This window comes from Medicago truncatula, chromosome 4 (genome assembly GCF_003473485.1).
Source record: "Medicago truncatula cultivar Jemalong A17 chromosome 4, MtrunA17r5.0-ANR, whole genome shotgun sequence".
Classification (NCBI taxonomy): domain Eukaryota; kingdom Viridiplantae; phylum Streptophyta; class Magnoliopsida; order Fabales; family Fabaceae; genus Medicago; species Medicago truncatula.
The window spans coordinates 10,767,569-10,789,290 of NC_053045.1; the positions used below are offsets into that span (position 1 = coordinate 10,767,569).

At 32.9% G+C, this 21,722-nt stretch overlaps 4 protein-coding genes across 4 annotated transcripts; 3 read left to right on the forward strand and 1 right to left on the reverse strand.

The window, feature by feature from the left end:
- Positions 1-2,534: 2,534 nt before the first annotated feature.
- LOC25491728 (cation/H(+) antiporter 2) lies at positions 2,535-5,438 on the forward strand. Its single transcript, XM_024780428.1, has 4 exons — positions 2,535-2,696; positions 3,051-3,488; positions 3,735-4,040; positions 4,224-5,438. The coding sequence occupies exons 1-4, from the start codon at positions 2,535-2,537 to the stop codon at positions 5,436-5,438; spliced, it is 2,121 nt and encodes a 706-aa protein (XP_024636196.1).
- Positions 5,439-8,451: 3,013 nt separating this feature from the next.
- Positions 8,452-14,259, forward strand: LOC25491729 (uncharacterized Rho GTPase-activating protein At5g61530). The gene is made up of 10 exons (XM_013599744.3): positions 8,452-8,609; positions 9,631-9,753; positions 9,856-10,118; positions 10,275-10,337; positions 10,425-10,443; positions 10,702-10,800; positions 10,913-10,990; positions 11,078-11,322; positions 12,725-12,887; positions 13,715-14,259. The coding sequence occupies exons 2-10, from the start codon at positions 9,693-9,695 to the stop codon at positions 13,858-13,860; spliced, it is 1,137 nt and encodes a 378-aa protein (XP_013455198.1). The 5' UTR covers positions 8,452-8,609; positions 9,631-9,692; the 3' UTR covers positions 13,861-14,259.
- Positions 14,260-14,671: 412 nt separating this feature from the next.
- Positions 14,672-16,672, reverse strand: LOC25491730 (transcription factor DUO1). The gene is made up of 3 exons (XM_013599745.1): positions 16,479-16,672; positions 15,468-15,705; positions 14,672-15,130 (listed from the first exon to the last, which is right to left on the reverse strand). Exons 1-3 carry the CDS (start codon positions 16,670-16,672, stop codon positions 14,672-14,674), a joined length of 891 nt encoding a protein of 296 aa, XP_013455199.1.
- A 3,254-nt stretch (positions 16,673-19,926) lies between these two features.
- On the forward strand, positions 19,927-21,258 carry LOC25491731 (repetitive proline-rich cell wall protein 2). The gene has a single exon (XM_013599746.3). The coding sequence runs from the start codon at positions 19,999-20,001 to the stop codon at positions 21,022-21,024; it is 1,026 nt and encodes a 341-aa protein (XP_013455200.2). The 5' UTR covers positions 19,927-19,998; the 3' UTR covers positions 21,025-21,258.
- The last annotated feature ends 464 nt before the right edge of the window (positions 21,259-21,722 follow it).

Consider the following 21,722-nt stretch of genomic DNA (forward strand, 5'->3'; position numbering starts at 1 on the left):
TTTCTTATGAGAAGATATTGACCTTTGATGAATATGATGTTGGCTGTGTGGTGAGTATTAATTTTCTTTACTATTGGTATTCGAATTTCATCATATATCAGCTATCAAGTTACGCGTGTGGGAATGCACTTTGATGTATAGGACTACTTCATATGCTCATTTCAAAATTGGAGGTGGATAGAAAAGAACAATTCTTGCTCGCAGATTTCGTCAAGGTTCCCGCATAATGCCTGGTGCATCGTGTAGCAATCCGTTTTTAGCTAGAATTATTTTATTTATTATGTGTGTTTATGTGTATTTAATTGTTTTTGTGCGTATTTGATTTGGTTATAGTGGATTTTTGGCCTAGAAGGGTATTTTAGTCATTTTTAGTGAGAATAGTTATTTTTACTATTTCTTAGGTGATATTTGAAATTTTATACATTTAGATTTGGCAAAATAAATTTTCTATTTGATATACTATAAATATTTTATTTTCTTTATATATATTTTCTCAAAAAATAAAAGGTTTGTCATGATTTACAAGTGATTCTGTTGGATATTTGTGTATTGACTTCTCATTATTGCTAAAACAAATATTCATTTATGATGTTGGATATGATGTTCCAACATCTTGGCACGGTTCAGTGTGCCATGTTTATTTGCCTAGCTATACGCACACTTTATCTTATTAAGGCATCCACGCCTTAATTCTTGTTAACCAAGTAACGCGTTTTTGTCCAGAATCAGCTGAGTGATTTGTTCCTAAAATATAGACAATATTTTAGGAATCTTTGGTGGTGTTTTGGTAGTTCCTAAAGATGTTCCTACTTTTTAGAGTTGCTATATTTGTTACTGATTTGTTACGTGGATCAACTTTTGGATCTACATTGTTCTGAAGCCCAACAAGACTATTTAGCCCGTATTGCTTCAGTATATATTGCGGAGTGCAAAACTTAATTTATTCATTCAAGTCGTCATATCAAGAATAGAGTTTTTAGGGTTTTGAGTCTTTGTTATTTGTGAGCCTTTTCTTGTATCACTTTGATACATGATAAGGACTGAGTTTTTGTTTTTGTTAATTGTGAGCCTTTCTTGTATTATCTTGATGCAAGCATAGGACTGTTTTATTGAGTTGTAAGCTGTTGCTACTCCTAAGCTTTGAATCACGAAGGTAGTTTGTCTTTGAAGATAACTTCACAATATTGAGCTGTAGTCTGATAATCACAGGGGATGTGATTGATTGACGGAAGTGAGATGAGATCTCAGATCTAGGAGTTCCTAGGTTGAAGTCAAGACGGGTAGGTCCTAGGTCTAGAGTTGTAAACTTGGAGTTTGCTGAGAACTTAGAATAAGGACTACACTGGTGGATTTCCTTCCTGGCTTGGTAGCCCTAGAGTAGGTGTGTTTGTCACCGAACTAGGTTAACAATCCTCCTGTGCACTTTACTTTCTTGTCTTTTACGTTTGTATTGTTTTATTTATTTCTGTTAGCACGATGTTCCTAAACATTACATTCATCATTCGTATTTTCTGTCTGGTGTTGGAACATCACATAGAACATGTGAAAGCTACCAGATTCGATAACCCTCCAAATCTCATATGTGCATATGTACAAGTTATTAAACTAGTTATGCATTTGTATCCAAATCTCATATTTGACAAATCTTTTCATTGCCAAATTTAGAGGTACTAAATGTTTTAGCTATGCGGAAGGGTTGAAATTTACAAAAACATGTTTTTTTTTTAATCTTATAACAGAATCAGATGCTTTTAATGTGCCCCTGACTTTAAACGCTCATCAACAATCTCCCACCTATGTAAAATCTATTAATGGGGAGTGTACTAATTTTCATGTCTGTTTTTATGGTTTTTTTTTCTTTTCTGAGACCAATAAAATTGCCCATTATTTAGCTTAATAATCCAAATTGTATGAAGAGACTTCGACTTATATTTATGTAATATTGATATTTGATTTATGGTCATCCTTTAGTTAATTGAATTATCTTTAACATAAAAAAAAAAAAAAAAAGATCAAGCTCAAATTACAAATGTTTCATTTTATTTTGGTGTGCGTATAGGTTGCAATCTATTTTATTTTGGGTGTAAATCGGATACGTGCATAACTGCGGAGACTATTCCTTCGAGTATTATGGAACTTAAATGGGCGGCAAGCTCTCCTTAAGTTTTAACGCTGCCACATGCTCAAGTTGGATTCGAACACAAGACCTTGGTTAAGTTATAAGAGACCCGTTCCATCTCATCTAAGCACTCTTGGATAGGTTGCAATCTATTTGTTTCGATGCATCTACTTCTATTAAAATTAAGTAATTAACTAATATAATAATTAGCAGTAAGCCTTGGCTAAAGTAAAGGAGGAAAGAGCATAAAGGACAAATGTTTTGTTATTACTATTCTTCCACCAATATTTTAGGATCAGAAACATGAACCTGAAGACCCTCGTATGCAAAATTATTTTTGTTAGATCTTAGAATTTCATATCATTAATCACCTCTCTAACATATTGATTTCTGACAAACACAAAACAAAAGTACAATGTCGTCAATGGATGACGCTCAAGACATGTTTTGTAACGATGATCTTGTTAACCCTCTAAGTTCTATGGGTATGCAAGTGTCATGCATTCTTGTTGTGTCACACTTCTTCAACGTTGTTCTTAGGACTATGGGCCAACCTGGACCCATTGCACAAATTCTGGTAATCATAAAACCACTTCTTTTTTTTTATATATTTTTTGCTTCATTCGTTATATTCTAAATTATTTAAAATTTAATTGTTACGCACTTACAAATGATATAGATATAGTTTTAAATTGCGGTATGCAACGAAAATTTTGAATGCATCAACTATATTTTCTTGCATTTTACTGCAATATTAAAAGGGGTTCGCAACATAATTGCAACTGCAACCACAATTTAAAATCGTGACCGCTAACCTGATGTCATGAAACCCTAATTGTGTTCGATTGTTAATGTTACTATAAATATTGATTTGAAAGTTTCATTATAATTAATTAACTAATTATTGGTTTATATTGCATTGTTGAAACAGGCTGGGTTGATATTAGGTCCAATGTCTCATATTCCATATATAAAAGAGACATTCTTTCCAGCCAGTTCCATAAATTACTATCAAGTAGTGAGCTTCTTTTGTCGCATAAATTTCATGTTTTTATTTGGCTTGGAAATGAATATTCACTACACATTGCGCCATTGGAAAATGGTAACCTTAGTAGCATGTGGAGGTGCCCTAATGGGTGGTATAATTGGTCTATCTGTCTCATTTTATTTGCATCAAGAGTTAACTGATGATACTAATCCCAACTATTACTTTTATATGACCATTATGCTAATGGTATCATACACAAGCTCCCCCATGGTGATTCGTTTGACGGCGGAGTTACGATTTGCTGCATCCGATATCGGGCGAATCGCGGTGTCTTCAGCGTTGATTACAGAAATGGCTTGCTTATTGTTCTTCAATGTGATAGTTAGTTGGGAAAAAGAATACCACATTTTGTATGGTTTTTATTGTGCTATCACTATAATAATAGTGGTTCTAATTAACAAGTACTTAGCCGTTTGGTTAAACTCAAGAAATAGAAACCAAAAATACCTAAAAGCTACTGAACTATTACTAATACTTTTTTTGCTTCTAACTAGCTCAATAGTTATAGAAATTTTTGGCTACAATAGTATTATTAGTTGTTTCATTATTGGATTATTGTTTCCTAAGGAAGGTAAAACAGCTAGAACATTGCTACAAAAACTTGGTTATTCAATTTATAACTTTGTCCTTCCAGTATACTTTGGATATTTGGGATTACAATGTGACCTCATAAATGTGTTTACAAGACTGAATCGAACAGCCAATGTAGCCATATTGATCTTGTTGAGCATTGGTAGCAAACTCGGCGGAACTCTTATAGTTTGTCGTTACCTTCATATTCCTACAAATGAAGGGATTTTTCTTGGCTTCATGTTGAACACTAGAGGATATGCTGATTTGTTATTCATTGGTGCAGCAGCAAAGCAAATCACTGTGAGTACATTTCTCGCCTTGATTTATGATAGAATGTTATAGCGTAATTTGATCCAGATAGCCAACCCGACTTGATGGGTTGAGACTATGTTGTTAATATCAACTATTTTGAATTAGAATGATCTAATATGTATGTAATGTGTACTAATTCATGTTTCTTCTTTTGTTGATTTACATTTACAGAGTTTTGATGCCGAATCTTACAATGTGTTGCTAGTATCGATAGTATTAAACACAATAATATCAGGAATAATTGTGTCGTTTATAGCAAAGGGGGAAGAGAAAATGTTTTCAAACAACCATACAACAATTGAACCACAAGAAATGGAAGATGAACTTAAAATTTTGGCTTGTGTGTATGATCCTCGACAAGTATCTGCGATACTAGCCACAATACTAGCAATACATGGCTCTAAAACATCACCTTCCACCACTTATTTAATGCACTTAATAGAGCTTGTGAAGAAAATCAAGTCAAACTTGTTATACCATGAAAAAGAAAATGGCGATATCAGCGATGATGACGAAGCCTTTGGTGGAAATGATGTGGTGGACATTAATAATGCCCTAGATACCTTCACTGAAGACACAAAGATTTTGGTCCAACAAAAAAGGACAGTTTCTTCTTTTCTAAGTCTGTATGAAGAAGTGTGCAGCGAAGCAGAAAATCTTCAAGTATCGATTATTCTTCTTCCCTTTCACAAGCATCAACGAATCGATGGAAAACTTGAAAGCGGAAAAGAAGGTATAAGGATTACTAATCAGAAGGTTCTTAGGCATGCACCTTGTTCTGTCGGTGTAATTATAGAAAGAGGACTTACTACATCATTTGGTTTCTCGGAACTAATAGAATCTGAAACCATTCAAAATGTTGCAACACTTTTTTTTGGAGGGCCGGATGACCGCGAGGCTGTTGCTTGGAGCCTACGCATTTCAAAATGCCCTCGAATTAACTTGACAATCATTAGATTTTTGTTGTCGTCTAAATTAGAAAATGAACAAATTGATAAAAGTGGAGTACAATCTAAGGAAAAAGAGATTTTAATGTCGTTGTCCGGGGAAGAGACTGCGAATGATGAGATTGACAATAACTTCATGGTTGATTTTTATAACAGGCATGTCGCTTCGGGAAAAATTGGATATGTAGAAAATTTTGTGAAGAATGGAAGACAAACAGTTGAATGTTTGAAAGAGATTGGTGACATATACTCTTTGTTTATAGTTGGAAAGGGTGGTAGAGGAAATAGTTCACTAACAATAGATATGAGTGATTGGGAGGAATGTCCAGAACTTGGATCAGTTGGTGATATTTTAGCTTCTTCAGATTTTGATATTCATGGTTCTGTGTTGGTCATTCAACAACATAGAGATGTCAAGAAAGGTCTAATACATGATTAACATTTAAATACAATAGAGTTAGACTTCTTCATGTACTTAGCTTTATGAACATAAGGTGTATAGATGAAACTTTTTTTTTTCCCTTAACATTGTGTTAAACAAAAAATTAACAAGCACAACATTTCATCTAGTCCAAAAAAAAGCATACAATTTAATCGTAATTTTTTATTCACATTTAGTCTAAATTACAAACCATATTGTTTATCTTTTGGGAATGAGAACCAAAATTCAGGTTTAATTAATGATTTGATCCTTTAAATTATTTGCTGGTTACATTTTGGTCCCATAAATTATTAACGTTACAATTTGATGCCTTAAGTTATTTACAATTTGGATGGGTTTATCAAGATTGATCCAATAATCATGAATTATTCAATCAAGTTTTTCTCATTGAGGGTATTGTCACTAAGGCGAGTACTTTTTGAATAGACAAGTGGTTTCTTGAATTGTTTCCGAAATTCCCTTTTCTTGAGAGTTTTATTTTAAATTCTTGTGACATGCCTGAAAAGATTGATATTTCAAGAGGTTGGAGTTTTGGCGTTGCGATAACTTAAAGGAGGTTAATATTGATTCTTCAACCTCTTAAGTCGAACACTTGAAATAGCAAATAAGAAGACCTTAAGTCAACTGAAAAATTCTACAATATCTTTTACAATGTTTTGTACAGTCAAATGTCACGAGGGTTTAAATAGTAAATAATCTCTAAATTACAATGTTGAAATCCAATTTTTTTTAGAGGGTGTAAACCGGAAGTCGCTCAAATGAAAAGGGGTAAAAGTGCATTTATCTCCAAAATGTTTATAATTAATGTTTTCTGTGGCTTGTGAGTTCTAACTCTATTTTGTTTATCATCTAAAACTACAGTTTTTTTATGAGACGCTAATGGGAAAAAAAGAGAACGATTGCTTTTGCATTTCTACTGAAACTAAGTGTTGGTGGCATGGCTTGAAGGATGTGAAAGTCATAAGCTCTAAGAAGATTGATGAGAATGTTTGTTTTAACACAATTTTAGATTCGTCGCCAGCTTATGCACCAGCTTATCCAGATCAAACAAATATTACCTTCAAGCTAGAATTTTAATTTTGTTTAGAAGTTTAATATTACCTCTTGAAAAGAGGTACATTATTTTTTGTTGAAAAATGTTGAAAAGAGGTACTATTAACTTATAACGTACAGGGCTTTAATGTGTTTCGTCCCTATAATTAAGGGTCATTTAAAAATTAGTCACTGTAATCGTTAATTCTGACAAATTATCCTTATAAAATTTAATCATTTAAAATTTACCCACTTAATGACTGCCACGTCATCAAATTATAAAATACAGGAATGTGCCTTCTTTTTTTCATCGTAGATGAATATGATTTCTAAGAATTTGTTTACTTGCTCTCTAATGAGTATGTGGTTAAAAAAATGTGATGAAGTGATAAGTGCTCTCTAGTGAGTATGTGATTGTTATACTTGTATTTAGATTTGTTGATCTATGGCATATGCAGTTTGCTGATATAGGTAGTGCTATTAGGTGAAGAGTGTTTTTCTTTCAATTGTTTGGGATGTGTGTGATGAAGCTATCTGTTCATGCTAAGTTGAATGGTTTTTTATTAATAAAGTGATTATCTATTTATTAAATAGAGAATCAAAATCGTTCATGAACTTTTGGATCCTATAGTAATACTTCATTGAATTAATTGTATCATAAGCACTTGGCTTAGAATCCAAGTATTGATATTACAAACCAAGGTTCAAGATTTCTACAACTGATTGATAATTCAGGCTAAATTGAAAGATCATCAAGTTCTTCACACTCTTGTACAAATGGATGATACAGGTACATACTTCATTTATTTTGAGAGCCATGTCATTAATGTCCACGAAAGGGTCAATGGAAGTCCAATGGGTATACTAGAAAAAATGAATCACTAGAGCCAACACGTTAAGAGAACCCATCTTTGAAATTATTCTTAGCTTTAATTAATAATAAAATTTTAAGGATACAAGCACCTTAAGATGTACGATTTCTGCTCTCCTCCTGCACTTTTCGCTCACAACCAGCTGAAAATACTATAATGCCCTTGTGCTAGTTAGTGGCTACTTTTATTTAATTTATTTACTAATATTCAAATTATTTTATTTACTTTATTCTAAATGATTTTGTTTACTTTACTCTAAATTATTTGTTCACTTTATTCTAAATTATTTATTTTCTAAATTATTTGTTCGCTTTATTCTAAATTTTATTTGCTATATTCTAATTTATTTATGAACTTAAAATAAATTCAAAATTAGAAAATAAGTTCTAATTTATTTATGCACTTAAAATAAATTTAAAATTAGAAAATAAATTCAAATTTATTTATACAATATTTATTTATTCAATACATAATAAATTCATCATGGTAAGCTTAGCTCAGTTGGTATGGACAATGCATAATATATGTAAGGTTAAAAAATTTAGCCCAAAATCCCTATATACATTATAGATAATACTATTTGTATTGTAGTGGGATAATCATTTTTAATGTGATTTAATTTTTTTAATTAACATTCAAATAATACATAAAATATAAAAAAAACTAACCTTTTAAACATTTTTGGTTGGACTTTTCTTTCTTTGTGTCTCTAAATTTTGATCGGTTGTGTTCTTTGCACTCCTTGTGCATGGAGCTTCACTGTTGTTAATATATATATATATATATATATATATATATATATATATACCATTTTGATTTGTGCTAAAAAAATCTACAAAAGATGCGGTGCAAACATTGAACGGTGTTTTGCATATAAAATAAAAAGTTATTCAATAGAAACACTATATTAATGTTTATATTTTGACAATATATATTAACAAGTTTCCGCAATTTTATTATATCAGTTTTCTCATATATTTACATAAAATTTGTTTATACATATAAAACACATAAAATTTTCAACGGATGCCGATGCAAACATTAAACATGCGAATGAAGAATCTTTGTTTATAAGAAAGAAAAAAAAAAAAGTGAGTTAAAAGACAAAAGAAGTGCCGTTATAATTTTGTTGTTACTTGATTCGATCTAACGACTTTGTCAGAGCAGTCCTATTCTTAATCCATATCTCTCTAAACTCTTCTTCTCTTCTGTCGCACTCTTTCTCTTTCTCTCTCTAACTCTACTTTCCACTCAATCGAACAAGGTACAATTTTTTTATCGGATTCTCTCTAATTTTTTTCATTCATTCATTTGTTATAGTTTAGTTAACAATTGTTGTTCATATTTTCTGTATTTCAATTTAATTTTATGGTCAAGGTTGACTATTTTTTTGTTGAAATTAAAAAATAAATTATTAATTTTATGATTGATGATTTTGTTGAAATTCATATTGATAATTGATAACTAATTTTATTTTATTTTGATTTATTTAGAGATTATGGCATGTTTAGATTGACTTATTTGAGCTTATAAGACTGTTTGATAGAGCTTATATGACATGTTCATAAACTGTTTTCAGCTTATTTTTGTTAATTCTCCAGGATAGCTTACGGCTTATTGCGTAGATGAAAATTGTTTGAGTTTTTGTTATAGAAGTAGCTTATACATCATAAACACACTTGTCATGATAAGTGCTTAAGCTGTAAGCTGCAAATTAAGTTGTTTATCCAGACATGGTCATTGTTTGATTGAATTATGTGAGCTTATCTATAGGCATAAATACTTTTGAGAGTGTTTGAGAGAGCTTATGGAAACTGCTTTTATGAGCAGTTTTCAACTTATCTTCATAAGCTCTTCATGATAGCTTATGAAGACAAATTATAACTTATATGTAAACAATTTTACAATATTTTAGTTTTTGTTATAGAAATAGCTTAATCAAAAGCACTTAAATGGAAGTGTGTGCTTACGCTGTAAGTGCTTAATTAAATAGTTTATTTGAACAGGATCTTAATGGCCAATATAATGTCCGTGTAAACCAGTTTTCCACGGACATCTTATAAGAGACCACCGTTTTTTCATATCCTACCATAAATTTCAAAATACCCTTACAAAAGTTGGGTGATGTCACTGGTTTATATTGAAAGTGCATATTCTTTAAATCCTTTTATTTTATGAATTTTATAAACAGAAGTTTGTTTAAGTGAATTCATGATGATGACTATAGTTTTTTGAATCACTCTTCTCAACTAACTTGTCTTTAATGGCGCTTTATTTCTATACAGAATCGAGTTTCAATTCAACTGATTCCGTTATCGAGTTGTTTTTGTAACTAGCTTCTGATTCAATGCCTTCTGTAATCTCACCTCAGTGGCAAGATAAGGCGAGTGGTTTCTTTTCTTCCTCAGGTACCTTTCACTAAATCTGTGCACATTTTTGCTTTTCTTTTTCTTGTTTACTGTATGATAGTTGTTTGTGTCTATGTTTGTTCAAATATAAATTCAATGTAGGGGTCAAGCTTAAAGAAGCTAAGGAATCAGCGGGAACATTTGTTGGCGAGGTCACGAAGGATACAAAGAGTAATGTAGCTGAAGTGGCGGGAAAAGTTGGGACAATAGTCAAAAGTCGGTGGGCACGTCTTCAGGAGCCGTCTACAAGACATGCTGTGCAAGACCGAATGATATCTGCTGCTGCTACAACTGGTGCATTCCTAAGGAGAGGCTTGTCAGGAACAAAAGAAAAGGTGGTTGTGGGGAAATCCAAGGTTGAAGAGGTAATGTGGTCGTGTAAATGATTTTTGGCGAATTGTGACATTTATTTACTAGTCTTACACCAAGTTAGCACTAATTATATTTTTGTTGTTCCAATTTGATGCTCAGATTCTTTATTTTTTCTTTCTTTTATTTGGCCTCGTTATCATTTGTTTCAGGTGGCAAAAATAACGGCACAAAAAAGTAAGACTATCTTGACAGACATTGAAAGATGGCAAAAGGTATATGACAATTGGAAAATTGTGTGACATTTATTTACCAGTATAGATCATTCTAAAAAATTCTTACTATTTCCTTTTTTTCTGTAGGGAGTTGCTAAAACTGACGGTAAGTTTCTCAAACCACATAATTGAACAAGTGAGTATTTATTTGACGGAAATGGGACTGAATATGTAGAACTATCCAGTGTTTTTTGTTATCTATGTAGAAGTAGTTCCGTTGATCTAACAAGGGATCTTACGATGAATTCCATTTTGACACACTGTTATGCATAGCATACTTTTCTTCGATGTAGATTTTTACTTTAATTAAAAATTGGTGTCTTCCTGCATTCTAGTAGTTAACCGTTCATCATCTTGACCTCAGTATTTGGAGTTCCGATTGAGATTACTGTACAGAGGCAAGATTGCAGCAAGCCTATTCCTCAGATACTAGTCAATTGTGCAGATTACCTTATAGTTTCAGGTAGCTTTTTTTAGAGTAAGGTTCTATATCCATGTATCAGTCTATGTTTCTTTCTTTTTCTGATTGTTTAATTCAAATCCTGTAGTAATTCCACGGTTGTAATCATATGTAGGATTGAATCTGCCATATCTTTTTAAATCTGAAGGGGACAAAAAGGTTATTCAGCAGTTGGTTGCCCTATACAACCAAGGTATATCGATCATTCTTTCAGTAATTGATAGATTATATCATTAAAGTTAGACAGTGCTATATTTGGTTATAAAGTTGTATGTTGCAGATTCAACTGCTGCGGTGCCAGAAGGCTCAAATCCAGTTGATGTAGCAGCTCTTGTAAAATACTATCTTGCTAGCCTTCCTGAGCCACTGACCACATTGGAGCTTTATAATGAGATCAAAGGTGCTCGAACCAACATATATTCCATGAGAAACATACTTAAGAGGCTTTCCAGTGTGAACTATATGACTCTGGAGTTTATAACCGCACTTTTGCTCCGTGCTAGTCAGAAGTCACTTCTCAATAAGGTAAGCGACTTCTGTAAGTGAGTGTGAATAATTGCTTCGTGGAAGTGGGATTGGGTTTCGTATATGGATGAGCGCTATTTTTACTATTTAATAAATATGTATGGTGGATTCTTTTGGCCCAAATCTCGTCATTCTTGGATACACATTTCCTTTCCTAAAACCTAATTAAGTAATTAACTTTTTTTTGCTTGGTATTTAGCTTTTAACCCATGTCAAAAGTAAATTGAATCTATGCATTTCTTTTGTTGTTTGGAAATCTGTATTGTCATTTGAATTGTTCATTTCTTTTAAGACATTTGATTTGTTTTCATATGTTAGGTCATGTATTTAACAAAATTGGTTTTGACGGTTATGATTTCTGAACCGTTTTGTACACTTAATTTTCTCACTTGTAGTCTGACACTTGTGTGAGTCATGTTGTTTTCTCAAGTTGTGTTTAGCCATCTGCTTACCTTTATATTTTTCACAACATTCTTTAATCTTCTTGTGTTTCACCTTATTATTTTGTTGTTTGATCAAAGACTATTGACGGTAAATGTAGCATACTATTGTCCACTTGTAAAACATTTGAAAAATGTCGTATACTATTTGAAATGTAGGGTAACTTTGACTAGTCATAACTATTTATAAAGTCATACATATGATTGGATGTGTGGTAAGACTAGATGGGATAGAATTAGAAATGACAACATTAGAGAGTTGGGGTAGAACCTATAGTAGAAAAGATGGCAGAAACTAAACTTAGTTGGTTTGGGCATGTAGCGAGAAGACCTGTGAATTTTTTAGTAAGGAGAGTAGATCAGATGGAGGAGAGTCATATGACTAGTGGTAGGGGGGGAGACCTAGAAAAACTATAAGAGAAACTATTAAGAAGGATCTAGAGATTAATGAGTTGGAGAAAGACATGGTTTTTGATAGAACACTGGCGTCGTTTGATTCAAGTAGCCGACCCCACTTAGTGGGATAAGGCGTGGTTGTTGCTGTTGTATATTCTATGGGATAGGATTTGTTCCTAGTTTAATTTAGACTTTCTTCTAATGGTCTTATTGTAGGTTTTCATTGTTTGATTTGGGTAGTTCTATGTCACTGACTAGTATATGCACCTTAATACGTTACAATTTTGTTTTAACTTGAAGTATTTTCCGTGTTCAGTAACTTTCTTTTCCTTCTATTCTAATCTTTCTCTCTCTCCTCATTTTAGCACTGTTTCCCAAGTTGTATAACTTGCTTTGTCAGAATTAGCGACCTTCTTCACCCCCTGAATATGATCATCATGGTGCTTTACTGTTTTTATTTTCCCATCATTGGCTGACCTTAAGAACAATCAAACTTTTGTTACTTGTTAGATTCTACATGCAAATTGGTTTTGATCAGTGTGCAAAACATTGTTGACCTTGTTCAGATGGACTCTCGGAGCCTTGCAATGGAAATGGCACCTGTTATCATGTGGCAAAAGGGATGTAGACCTGAAACTTATCGTCAATACTGGAGTCAAATGTCAGAAAGTCCTTCCAAACAGAGCTTGAATCCAGAACCTGGTTCAACTACTTGGGACATGCTTGCTGGTATGAAAAATGATGCCTAAACATGTGATTATTTACATACAATTCATTATGTAGGCTGTGATGAAAAGTCAACTATCTTCTTCTAAGTCATAATTTATGAGGTAGAGGTTGTATTGTGCGTTGAAAACATAATGATATTCAATAATCTTCAATGAACACTATACCTGTATTTCCATATTGGCAATTTGAAAAGAAGGCCAATATAGGATCTGATCATATGGAGGATAACTTTGGGTGTAGAAAGAACTAAGAATACCCAAGAGAAAACATTTAAAAGAGATTGATCTTAATTGCCCTTCCGAAAATTGGTTTTTTTTTCTCCTAATGATAGCTTCAATTGATCTCTGTACTCAACTCCAAGTAATGAAAAAAGACTTTTGTTGTTTAGTGCTGGGAATTCAATGTAGAATAAAAAGATTGAAGTTCTTTAGTGTTTTTCAATTATAAAAAGTCAAAAGTGGGATATTAGTGAAGCGCCAAAGTTGTCTAAAAGGATTTGAAAAAACCTTACACCTACTGACGTTGAACTGTTGAATGTTTTCATGAAAGAATATTTTGGCTACAAATCACTTCTATGATTAACTGATGTTAGCCTCTTGGGATCTTCTTTCCAAGGGGTGTGGCTAAACATTTTAAAATTTGCATGAAGCTGTAATTCTAACTCATGATCAGCATTTGCACTCTAATCACAAAATATTCTGGAAGACTAAAAAAAGTTAGTTTAACAGCTGGTTGTTTTACTTCTATTGAACTAAAACTTGGTCTGCAATGAAATAGTGCGGATTGGAGATTACCATATATCTTATTTTCTTGTTTCTCTGTTGCAGACGAGAGTGAAGCAATGGATGCATCTTCTCTTATTCCTTTGGACGAAGGCATGCCAGTTGACTTTGGTGCAATCGAGGTTGTTCAGTTGCTCATAGAACATCATAATGCAGTCTTCACCGACGCCAATGAGACAGTTTGGAAATGAATGATCATACTACTTTCCTTTGATTCTTCGACTTGGATGTATTGGATTTGGAATAATGTTTTCCAATTTGGATATATTGGATTTGGAATAATGTTTTCCAATCTGGATGTGACGATCATTATATAGCAGCTATGTTTATGCTGGGAAAACATGTTGGGTACTGGTCCAGTTTAGTGAAAGGTATATCTGATTTTTTTAGGTCTTCTTAAGATTTTATTTTTTTGGGGTGAAGGGGTGATTGCAAAAAGTATTGTACAGCTACTATTTGCTCCTTGCAGAAACTCTCATCACTAATGTACTTTTATTGTGGTGTGATATTATATTTTTTTGGTGGAAAAATAATGACATGTGATCTGTTTATTGTTTATGTAGTCATGATTGCACATATTTGAAGGTCAATTTGGTGCACCTAAGAACAATATGTATCAATACTTAATACATGTGTGATTGCAAGGGTGTTGCTAAAGGGGGTGTAGAAAAGTAAGTTTGATTTGAAGAATATGCAAGTAGATTCCATAAATTTCTCCCCTCATTGTGCAGCTACTAGTTTTCATTTTTCAGTAATTATTGAGGGGCTCAAGTTATGCATATGTAATTAAGAAGAAAAAAAAGAAAGAATGAATAAGACTTACATGTTCATTGATAGTTAAAAATGGAAATATTTCGAATATGAAGGTATTAAATAAGACCTTCAACTAGTCACACATTGTGCATTATCAGGTTTTTCTTTAGTAAATTCAAGAAACCTGAAACAAGTTCATGCATTAGCATACTTGGAAAAGATGGTAAATGTAAAATAAGAGTTAAATGATTACTGAGAAAAGTATTCAAAAATCTCAGTTGGAATGTCCTGAAAGAAGCAGTTTGAACTTGTACTCTGAGAATTTCCTTCAAGTCCAAGACTTGGCAACTTAGTTCCAATCTTCTTGCTCCACACACTTTCTGAACATTTTTTCTGCTCAAACATGTCCATAAAATTAGGGTCAAAGGGATCTTGAACAAGGTCTTGGCACTCTGGGAATAGTGGAAAGTCCATCTGTGATTCAGGGAGTAATGGAAAATTGTATGCTGATGAAGACTCAAATGATGGTACTGTGTGAAGTGGAGTGGCCTCAAACTCAATAATTCCATTAAGTTCACTTTCCAAATTTTGGTAGTTTGGCTTTGTCAAATCTGGAAGGTTGATCATCTTGAACTCTTCTTTGTTTGCCATATAAGAAGTTGGGTAAGTAAGATTTTCCTCCAGCTGATTGGAACCACATTCAGGAACCTGAAATAGACAATTTCATCATTAAGTTCATACTTTCTAATCTTTCATGTAATAGATCAAGTGTATTTTGAAAATCCCTCACTAAAATTATCGTTTATCGAGATAACCTTGCATTCACGTTTGTTTGTCACACGATTCTAGTCTCCAATATTAATCAGATGATTCATATTACAAATTTGCAAAATAGGTTCAATACGCTAAGTCAAAATGTGGACACTATCAGAATAAAATCGGACAATTCAGAATGATTTCGTGATTGCGGACAATAACATGACTCACTTATTTAAAGAAACTTCATTTATTTATAAGTTTGAAGAGAAAATCATGTTCACTTAACCTTTTCAACTTTTACTTGATTAGAAACAGCTTTTCCTTTGTTTTTCTGTTGCTTTGATGGTGGTGATGGTGTCCTTGGATAATTCCTCTCCATCCTTTTTCTCCTGCTACTCCAAAAGTTCTTCACATCATTGTCTGTTCTCCCTTCCAAATATGTAGCAATTTTGGCCCATTTGTTCCCAAATTGCCCCTGTAATTCTATCACCACCCTTTCTTCCTCTGATGAAAACTTGCATCCTCTACAATTGAAATCACACATTTCAAACTTTCATCACAAAACAAAACACAACAATTTCCTTACACCAACACAAACACTATTAAATTAAACGACATTGTTATTTTACAAATTGACACAAACACCAACACCAACACTTGACAATAATATCATTACTTCCTTAAAAAGAATAACTCTTATTACGTTTATTGCAAGGTAAAATATTCTTGTATTGTATCTAACTATTTTTGGCAAAGACATTTTTCAAATCAAACAGATGCATAGAAACAAATGCACAATGTACCGTCAAAAACAGTTAATTTTTTGTATAAAACTTAGTCACAATACTATATCCAATGTTTCAACCTTTGAAGTATCGAATCAAACACAATCACTACACACTACACTGACACATTAACATCGGTAATAATTAAAAAACCATATCAATTGAATGTAATCACATGTGTTGTTGGCAAATATCAATCACACTTTCGATCAGAAATGTCAGTGTTACAGAGGATTCTATAATTCGTTACTAGTATAAATTACCACCAAAAATTTGTAAGGTGTGAAAAACTACCAATTGAACATAAAGAACAATAAACACCGTACCAAAGTTTGATGCACAAGCAACATTTGTCTAATTCAAGTACCATAAAAAAACACAAAATACAAACAAACACAAACGCAAACACATCACATTAAAAACAAAAAGTTGCAACACAACATGAAATCAATGTCAATGTTCAAATTAAGTATAACAATAATTAAAATTAGGGTTAAGAAAATTGTTACTACGTTTTCAAGTTGGGTCTAAGCTTATTAACCCATCTTAACCGACAAGATTTTCCAGTTCTTGGCAAAAGACCTTTGGATCGAATGGAGCTCCAATCTCTAGGACCATATTTGTTAACATGTTTCAACAACACTTCATCTTCTTCACTACTCCATGGTCCTTTTTTTATGTAACCTCTTTCATATTCTCTTTCCATTTTTTTCAATGCATAATTTGTTTCTTTTTCGTTTCATTTATTTATGGTGTGACAAATTAAATTTGAAATGTATTTGACGGTTGTGTTATTATGTGGTTGGGTGCATGAATAATGCATGCACTTGTCCACGTGGAGGGTGTGTAATGATTTTGTTTTGTTGTTTTGTGACGTGGCAGTATGTTATTGGTTTAATGTTTAGGTTTTATGTGGATTGGATTCATGGGATTTTTGTTTCCACTAAGCATTATGAACGGTTTTGACGGTTAGTGGGAACATCCATAACCCCGCCATTTCTTCACTTTTTTGAAATTAAAATTTTGCTTCATTATAATTATGCATATTTCCGATAATTATGCATATTGTGTAATTTTTTTGGTACAAATACATTGTGCAGAAAGCAATCTATCTATCTTTTGAAAAAGAAAAAAGATTATCTTATACTAGCGTTTATACAGGCATTCCGTGTCCGTTTATTCGGTTTTCATAATTACGAACAATAGATTTATACAATTTTGACTAAAGTTGATTTGATTTTGATTAAAATTATAGGCATAGATAAATTATATTTTGCACTTTCATATTATAACAAACTATACTTCAAAGATACCAAACAATATAACAAATATAACATCTTTAAAAAAAAAACAAATATAATACAAATTCTTATATATTTGAATGACACCAACAAAATAACATTCTTATAGTCAAATTTATTTAAGGGTATAATTGGAAGGAGAAAAATTCAGCCCAAAAGAGCCTATTTTCTTTATATATAGTATGTAATATGTTTGATCTAAATACGGCTCAAATGATCTTAAATACGCCGTTGCATCCGTTGGTTGATTAAGATAAATTGATTTGGAAAGTTGAAAAGAATGGAATGTATTCGGTGCGAAGTGCATATAAACTTTGTGTTAGTGAGATAGCAGATAATAAAGTCCCCCACAAGATAAAGAATCTAGTATGGCTTGTTTGTAGAGGATATTTTCCCATAAGAGCTTGACTAAGTAGTAGAGGCATGCATTGTCCCGTTGATTGTGTGTTGTGTAGAAGTAATTTTGAAGATAATATTCATATTCTTTTAGAGTGTCATGGTGCTATGCATATTTGGAGAGAGGTTAATTTATGGGATAAGATTGACAAGGCATTAAGGCTAAACTATAACATGGATGCTGTGATTTTTAGTCTCTTGTCTCAACCTAATCCGTCTCAAAGTTCTCTCTTTGCCACAATCTTGTGGAGCATTTGAAAACGTAAGAACCTTATTATGGCAACAGAAGGTGGAGACCAATGATCAGGTTTTAGCTCGAGCATCGACCCTCCTTGAGGAGTGAATGGCTGCGCAATGTATCCGAAGAGAAGGTGGCACGCCTATAGATGTGAATCAGCCGGAGACAATATGACAAGAGGTTGTTCGATGGGAAAAGCTAGCAAAAGGCCGATACAAATGTAATATAGATGATTCCTTAATTATAGTTTTACACAGTTATTAAAAAAATGATTAATATTTTTAATTTTAATGGTAAAATATGTTTCATTAATTAAAATACTCTTATTAATTATAGTTAATAGAGTAGTTTGATGATTGAAATATAATAATAAATAAGAGTAAGCGTGTTACTCTTGTTTTCTTTTGGTAAGGTGTGGGAGCACTCTTGAGGATCCGTTGAGTTTTTTTATTTTTTAATATTTTTTGAAAGTTGTAGTGGTGCAATTGGGTGGTTAGTTGGAGTAGTTTTCGTTTTGGTTCTTGTTTGCTTATGCAATTATTTTCTAAAATTGGAATTTTATTTTTTATTTATTTCTACAAAAGTGGTGCACTTATCTTGAATATGCTTTTGGTGCAACTCCTTACCAATTTAGTCCACAATTTGTTAAAATTCATTGTCCTTAATTAGTCATTGATCTTTAGTTGAAACAATGTAATCACCAAGACAAAGGAGTGGGTGGAAGGACAAAGGGTACATGCAAGATTAAGAAAAAGTTAGGATAAATTAAAATACAATAATTTATGGGTTATGTTAATCAGCACTCCGGATATTAGTTAAGAAATTAAAAATGAAAAAAATATGTCAAAGTTAACATTAAAAGCAATATTTTTTTTAAATTTCAAAAAATAAAATACACAATTTCCAAAAATTATATTTCTTTTATAATTTCTTAACCAATGCCCAAAACACTAGTTAACATTTCCCATAATTTATATATATCCAAAATTGAGACGTAGTTTGGTTTCCCTCTTAGTGCAGTATAGTTCGGTTTTTTCATTTTGTTATTGGTACTTATTTATATGAAATTGATGAATTAGCTTTGTCTTATAATTGATTTAACTAATGCCGACTTCATTATTAACATTATATATTTAAATATATTAGTATTTCGATCACTTTAACTTTGTCAATTTTTTAGATATTATGTCGTACTCTTGAATTGAATGTTGTAAGTTTGTTTACAAATTCAATCTTTCTGTTTTAGACACAAAATTTGTGTTGTTTTCGATAATATATATATATATATGGATTTGCTAGAACACATCAACTAGTTTTTATGTGGGAGTGTTTTAGCAAGATATAACTAAAAAGTTAATAAATACACCTTAAGGTGTATGTTGCTATAACACACCTTCTAAAAAAACAAGTGGGTGTGTTCTAGCAAATCCTATAGGCATTTGCTAGAATACACCCACTTATTTTTTAGAAGGAGTATTTTAGCAAGTGAATAACTAAAAAGTGGTTAAATACACCTTAAGGTGTCACATAAAAACTAGTGGGTGTGTTCTAGCAAATCATATATATATATATATATATATATATATATATATATATATATATATATATATATATGTGTGTGTGTGTTTTTCTTTATAAATGGCAACTATACCCTATCAATCATCATCATAAAAATAATTTTTATAACCAAGTTTCACGTCTCTATTATTTTTCATCATTTTTTAGAATTGTACGATCTTGTACCAGATCTTCGTTTAGTTATGATGATAGCAACTACTCTCACTGAAACATTATATAATAACATTTTTTTGGCATATTTAATTACTGATCCTGTCGGTGTATTGTAAAATTATGCAATTTGTCCTTCAAATTCACACATAATTTTAGACCCGGCAACCATATGAAAACAAAATCGTAGGTAAATAATGTAGAAAATCAGCAACAACCATTGACTTTTGTTATAAGAGAGTGCCAAGTCATTACCTTATCAAGATTGAGTCAGGCAGCTGTGACTGAGTGGTTTCACTAAGATCACGACTAGTATAAAAGCAGCAAGTCACTCTTGTGTTTTATGCACCAAACTCATAAGTCACTAACATGGCTTCCTCAAACTTTTTAGTGCTGCTTCTTTTTGCTCTCTTTGCTATCCCTCGGGGTCTTGCCAATTATGACAAGCCTCCGGTTTACCAACCACCGGTCTACAAGCCCCCTGTTGAGAAGCCACCTGTGTATAAGCCACCGGTAGAAAAACCTCCAGTTTACAAACCACCGGTAGAGAAACCACCAGTGTACAAGCCACCAGTTGAGAAGCCCCCCGTCTACAAACCTCCTGTAGAGAAGCCTCCTGTTTACAAGCCACCAGTAGAGAAACCACCAGTGTACAAGCCACCAGTTGAAAAGCCTCCGGTCTACAAACCACCTGTAGAGAAGCCACCTGTTTACAAGCCACCTGTAGAGAAACCACCAGTGTACAAGCCACCAGTTGAGAAGCCTCCGGTCTACAAACCACCTGTAGAGAAGCCACCTGTTTATAAGCCACCTGTAGAGAAACCACCAGTGTACAAGCCACCAGTTGAGAAGCCCCCGGTCTACAAACCCCCTGTAGAGAAGCCACCTGTTTACAAGCCACCAGTAGAGAAACCACCAGTGTACAAGCCACCAGTTGAGAAGCCCCCGGTCTACAAACCCCCTGTAGAGAAGCCTCCTGTCTACAAGCCACCAGTAGAGAAACCGCCAGTGTACAAGCCACCAGTTGAGAAACCCCCGGTCTACAAACCCCCTGTTGAGAAGCCTCCTATCTACAAGCCACCAGTAGAGAAACCACCAGTGTACAAGCCACCTGTTGAGAAGCCTCCAGTTTATAAGCCACCAGTTGAGAAGCCACCTGTGTACAAGCCCCCAGTCGAGAAACCCCCGGTCTACAAACCTCCTGTAGAGAAGCCTCCAGTTTACAAGCCACCGGTGTACAAACCTCCAGTTTACAAGCCACCAGTAGAGAAGCCACCTGTGTACAAGCCTCCGGTCTACAAACCCCCAGTTGAGAAACCTCCAGTTTACAAGCCACCGGTTTACAAGCCTCCAGTCGAGAAGCCACCAGTTTACGGACCACCTCACCACCCATAGTACCCTCCCGTAGTTGGCACTACTCGTTTTTAAAGCATGCTTTTAAGTAAATAAGAGATATATAAACTTTCCAAAGCAAGGATCATATATTCTTGGAAATCTTCAATTCAATCTTATGTTTACAAATGCTATTGCCAAGACAAGAGTGTGAAAGAAAATGGTGCCATTTGTACTTCAAATTATGAATAAGAACGTTATGATTTAGTACTTCTTATTTTGTGTTTGTTGACTAAATTTGACAGAGTATACTTTACTTGTTCCCTATCATACCAGTAAGGTGCATGAAAGTTCAGTCTTGAACGGTGGAAATAAATAATAATTAATTAATGTTTGAATCTCGAATTTACTAAATTAACGAACTTGTAATTTCATTGGAATATACTTGACTCAGTGGTAGCTTTAGTTTCAACTTGGAAAATGTCCGTGATATGACAATTTTTCCAAAACAAGTTTAGGTTAAGATTTTTATTTTTTATTTTTGACATAATATACGTTAAGATTCTTGTGTACTAATAGAAACTGAAAAATCATTTTGGTGCTTAAAGTTTAATGAGTTGGACAAATTATTCACTCAAATATGGAAATGATAATGTAGTCTCTTCAATTATAGAATGCCATTTAATTTAGTTACCTTTTCAAAATTAGCATCACAATTCGCAAGGTTTTATATTTGTGTTGATGCATCAGTTAAGATAAGG